This window comes from Vigna unguiculata, chromosome 5, assembly GCF_004118075.2.
Source record: "Vigna unguiculata cultivar IT97K-499-35 chromosome 5, ASM411807v1, whole genome shotgun sequence".
In the NCBI taxonomy this organism is placed as follows: domain Eukaryota; kingdom Viridiplantae; phylum Streptophyta; class Magnoliopsida; order Fabales; family Fabaceae; genus Vigna; species Vigna unguiculata.
The window spans coordinates 27,500,722-27,506,148 of NC_040283.1; the positions used below are offsets into that span (position 1 = coordinate 27,500,722).

Genomic DNA, 5,427 nt, shown 5'->3' on the forward strand with positions numbered 1-5,427 from the left:
GTATTATGGTTAGATTAAATGTTATTAAACAGTTTTATTACTTGTGAAATAAGTGTAGAATTTATACTCATTTCAGTCCCGATGTCCTACTTGTACTTAAATCATCGTATAATTAACTAACGTATGTACGGCCATATTAATGTTAACCACTCAAGGTTGGCATGACATTCAGAAAAATTCGTTAGCCACAAAATAAATCACAAAATTTAATAATAAACATAAAGTAAAAGCTACACTGAAAGTGCATCTCTATCTTTGTTTCTTCTTTTGTTTTTTATCCAATGTTTACTGATATGAAATTTGCTGACACATTAGGGAATCATCCCATAAAATGTACTGTATAAAAAATCACTATATAAGATATACTATCATGATTCACAATTTCAGGTAGAGAAATATTAATAATATTTTTTCTTTTTAGTTTTGACATGACAACTAGTCTACCAGAACAATCTCAAGTTAAAACCAAGTGATTTGTTCTCTTTCTAACACCAATGTTTCATTTCAAATTCATATGTATATGCTTATGAATTATATACTATTTAAAATTTGATAATTCTGTTACCATATGAAAATACATCTTGATAGAGTAAAAACAAGAAAATGCTTATAAATTATTAGTAACCTCAATTCTTAAATGGTATGATTATATCCTTGATACATGTTACCCAAAAAATTTATGACAGAAAGCAAGTGCAGAACTAATTAGTTTCTGCTACCTATATGAATCGAAGGTATCACCTAATTAGTAACTAAACTCAAATGAGGTAGTGATGAAGGAGATAAAAGTTTAAATTTTTTTTCTTTTTTATCTTCCGAAGTGATTTCTAAGGAAAATGTGTGACGAACTTTTCAAAACGAACAGTATCTGGGAAGAGGAGTAATTGACTCTAACGTCATCCTGAAATCGGAACATAAACGTAGGAGATTAACGAGAATGTTTACTGTGATGAAGATGAAAGGAGAGAATATTCACATGGGTGAGCGTGAGAGAAGGGGGCGAAGAAAATGCCCCGTTATATCCGCAGCATGCACACTAGTTGTCTAAAAAGGTTCCATGTACCCTTATCACATGGCGTTGAACAGAAGAATCTCCATCCCAGTACCACTTACACTTGATACTCATCATAATCATAATGTTGTAATGAAGAGAGGACATGGAAATGCAATCACGGAAGCATCACAAATAATAAATATATTCTTTTTTTCATAATTTTGAGAACCAAACCAAAGTCAACAATATTAGCAGGGAAAGTAGCAGTACACTTTGAACAAAATGTCATATCCCTCTTCCGTTTGTTCTCATTAATAAGGCTTTTAACTTATGATGAAAAAAGTGAAGCACACCGGGATACGAGGTAATCTGTCTTCTCTTTATGCCCATTTCAATGCCATGCCATTATTAGGCCATATACACACACCCATTATAAATACATAATTCAACATCATAGGTAACCCCATTACATTTTAGTGAACCTTCGTATTTTCCCAACCTCTTTTTCAGATCATCGCTTCTCCACTTCTCATGCAACTGCAAATTTATATATGTAGTAATATCTGACTCACTAGTACATAGGAAGAGGGACTTCATGCTCCAAAAGGTAGCTTCCAACTAGTGCTATATGTGTTTTTATTCTTCGATCATCAAACTAATTACTTTTCTTTTTCACCCTATTTTTACTTTTTTTTTATCCGAGATGAAAGTAATTAGATGTAAACATTTTTTTTTCACAAAAATTTAAATATTGATTTCTCATTATTAATACCGTTTGAATAAAGATAAACTAGCTAATTGGTAAGAGGAAAAAAGACCAATTTTTAGCAACCAATTTCTCACTATTTATTATGATAGTTGATTTCGAATGCTACGTGGGGCCATTTCGAGTATATTTATTAGTTAGGTTTCTTATCAGAAGAAAAGGAAAATATAGTGCAAATTTACTGGTCTCAAACGTGAGCATATGCATAATTAATATGTGTAGTAACATGCTTCTGAAACAGTGAAACATTTTTGTCATTTCGAAACTTATATATTTTTCTCTAGCATAAGGTTTTTAGTAGTATTTGTATGGCGATTGCCTCAATATTTGTAGGAATGACTTATTATATGTTGGTGACAATTTTTCTATCAACAACACCGTTACAATTACATAGTATAAAAAGTAGTGCAAAACATTAGAAAACAAATATTATATCCCTTCCTTTCTAAGATAAATGAACAGAGAAATTGAGTTTTATTATGAACTGCGGAGAAGTAGAGTAGTTGAGTTACATTTATAACAAGAGACACATTTTATGAAATATGAGCGGCACCCTTACAATAAGATACAAGATATTTTATTGATAAGCACGCTATGACTATATAGCAGCCCTTGATGATAATAAATACTATACAATAAGAAACCCTAGAGGGATATAAGTGGTGAACTAACAGGAATTTGATAGTAAGAAGAAGGTTGAAAATCACATATTATTGTCACCTCTGTGATAACCATCCGCAAGTGGATCATTGTTCCAGGGAGAAGGGTAGTAATAACCAGGAGAGTGAGCGAGAGAGGAAGCTCCTCCACCTTCACCGATTCTTCTCCCATCTTGAGTTGGCATTTCATTGCAGGTATAGCGGATCAAATCAGCGTTTGTGGCATCAAGTTCCTTTTGGAGCCTAATCACTTGCCTTTGGAGCACTGAAATTGCCCCAACACACCCATAAACAGGATCTTTTATCCGTGCCTCAGCTTCATAGGCCAGAGAGTTCACTGCATCCTCCCTTTGATGGGGTTGAACCTCATTCAGGAGTTTGCTCACGTTGCTCGCACCAAATATCTTGTGAACATTCGCAAACTTTTGAGGCTCTTCTGGTGGGAAATATGGAGCAAAAATGCAATCCGGCATGCATTTCCTTCTCAAAAACTTGCACGCAGCACAGGGAGAGTTCGAGTAGCTAGAAGAGGCCATGATCTTCACTGCAATTACCCAATAATATTGCAAACACAATAACCAATTTAATTATATATAAAATCTCAATTTTAGAACAGGGAAACTCATAAAGGAGGAGACTCCAACTCATCAACAAAAGACGTTTAAGCTAACATGAAAATCAAAATACAGCACATTGAATACTGTAAAAGAACGTATCCTGTGATTAATTAAATACCATGCATCTCATGAATATAATTTTAAAGTGGGAGAAAATAAAGCTATGAGTATCCATTTTTTGAATATGATTAAAAAGCTAACGCGGACTTAGTAAATCGTATAGTGATCGTATGGAATCTAAATATAGTGTCTAGACTTGCTTGAACATGTAAAAAACTAGGGTTAGGAGACTTTACTTGCCTAAAGCACATCCTGCTACTTCCTTTTTTGGTAATAACATTTTGTACTACTGTTCTAACTTCTCTTACTTTTTATCCTGAAGCCGTCTTTATGTTGAATCAAAGTCCACTATTGAATTAGTGGATTGGAAAAACCGAAAAGAGGAGGCCCTATTTATAGATTTTCTGACTACACTACCCAGAACCCTTATTTCTACATGTGAGACGACAGTATTATTAATTGGGGTGTGTTTGATTTCCTCATCTCAGACTAATAAATTTCTTCCCTGAATTTCTCTCCGTGTCTCTCCTCATCTCTCCTTAGGTCTAGCCTTCTGTGTTTTTCAGTTGGAGAGGCTAAAAGAAAGGTACACCTACCAGGAATCTTTTCAGCTTATTGGTGGATATGACGTGTGGAAGTTTTCTCAATTTTCAACTCTTTCAGTGGGATGATATATCTATCTATCTATCTATCATTCACACACCCAGAATTTCATTCCTTTCAAAGTTTTCCAAAACCCAAAACCTGGATCAAGCCTCAGAACATAAATTTATTAGGAAAACACCAATCACAAAGAAGAAAAAGAATCATATAATTGGAAAAAACTATACCTTGTACAGCTAGCTAGGTTTAATTGAACAAACGATATTGTAATTTAGATCAATACCTTTTTTTTTCTCTCTTGCAGAAGGGTCTTTCAAGATCTATTCTTTAATAATGCCAGTGAAAAAGAAGTCTACAAGCACCGGGATAGAAGTCTTGGGAATTCACTATTGGATGTGAGAGTTCAGAGAGAAAACGGAAAACCCTAGTTACTTGCAGGACAAGATGAGAAAAACCCGCAAATACAATGACAACTAGATAAGCAACAACAAAGAGTATAGGAGAAAAAGAGCATTTCCAGTGAGAGAGTGGAAAAGAAAGCAAAAGACAAGTGCAATAAATGGGGCTACAAGGGAAAAAGAATGACTATGACACAACCTTTATAATAATACCCAACACTGTACCCAAGGTTAACTGTAATAATCTGTCCCACTAACAACTCTATATATTCTGGGATATCATATAACTTTGTATTTATAACTAGTTTATTTGTGCTAGTTGAATACAAACCTTGTTCTTCCTTCCCTTAAGCAAGGGTTTAGGAATTGACCCATTAGTTTAAGTAGTTCCTCATATATATTTCAGAATAAGTGGAGGAATTGGACAGAAAGTGAGCCAACAGATGAAAAAAACTCTTAGCATTTGTTACGCAGGTGTAATGAAACAGAAGGTTGGTTTTATTTTCATCTCTTCGGTTCTGTTTTGTTCTTTTTATTACTTTCTTTTAAACAAGGCACAAATATAATGAACTTCACATGGTACTTAACTTTTCATTCTAATATGTCTGTTTAATTGAACTTAGCTTGTATTCCCAATAGTAAAATGGATAGCTTGCTCTCTCTCCTCACATTCAATTAAAAAAACTATATAATTAAGAATATAAATAAATGAAATTATTGAAATGAAATAAAAATATTTTCCACAAGAAATTATCCATGTATGATTAAAACATAGACAAGAAAAGTGTTAGCCCTAAGTATTATACATAAAACAGTTTTTCTTTTTTCTGTATAAATACTTATATGATGCATTACGGTTTGACTGAGACGCTATAGTTAAGAATCGTTTTTTTAAATATGAAAACTAAATAGTGCATTTAAATTTTATAATATATAGTTTAGCGTCATTTGATTTTGTGCTTTTTATTTCTTGTCGTAGGTTTCTCTAGTTTTGTCTGTGTGGTTTTCTTTTTCTTGAACTTCTTTGATTGATTGGTTGGTGTGCATATTTTATTTGAAGCTCCAAAAGTTTCAACAAGGTCACATGTGTGCAAATGATTATTGTGAGAAGATATGTAAGAGAATGTGTAGTTTCTTATTCACTAGAGAGTGGTACAGATACACAAATCGTATGAACTAAAATGGATAAAATGGATATCTAATTATGCACAACACAATTACAAGAAATTAGTAACCTAATTACAAGAAATTAGTTACCTAATTATAGGAAAATAAGTAGCTTAATCATAGGAGAATAATTTCTAATTGTCTAATTAGAGGAGAATAATAT

At 32.9% G+C, this 5,427-nt stretch overlaps 1 protein-coding gene across 3 annotated transcripts; it reads right to left on the reverse strand.

Moving 5' to 3' along the window:
* Positions 1 to 2,183: 2,183 nt before the first annotated feature.
* On the reverse strand, positions 2,184 to 4,233 carry LOC114185902 (LOB domain-containing protein 25-like). 3 transcript variants are annotated; one of them, XM_028073852.1, is made up of 2 exons: positions 3,984 to 4,233; positions 2,184 to 2,965 (listed from the first exon to the last, which is right to left on the reverse strand). In XM_028073852.1, exon 2 carries the CDS (start codon positions 2,953 to 2,955, stop codon positions 2,464 to 2,466), a length of 492 nt encoding a protein of 163 aa, XP_027929653.1. In that variant the 5' UTR covers positions 2,956 to 2,965; positions 3,984 to 4,233; the 3' UTR covers positions 2,184 to 2,463. The 3 variants fall into 3 exon arrangements, with proteins under 3 accessions (XP_027929653.1, XP_027929652.1, XP_027929654.1); XM_028073851.1 differs by having other exon boundaries at positions 2,184 to 2,963; positions 3,927 to 3,998; XM_028073853.1 differs by lacking the exon at positions 3,984 to 4,233 and adding an exon at positions 3,337 to 3,836 and having other exon boundaries at positions 2,184 to 2,963.
* Positions 4,234 to 5,427: the final 1,194 nt, after the last annotated feature.

What these genes read in the sequence shown, in the direction of transcription:
- LOC114185902 (XM_028073853.1), bottom strand. Translation starts at nt 3,376, where the DNA reads ATGTTATTACCAAAAAAGGAAGTAGCAGGATGTGCTTTAG. An exon ending in AGTAGCAGGATGTGCTTTAG is followed by an intron (nt 2,964 to 3,336) that starts GCAAGTAAAGTC and finishes GGGTAATTGCAG; the next exon opens with TGAAGATCATGGCCTCTTCT.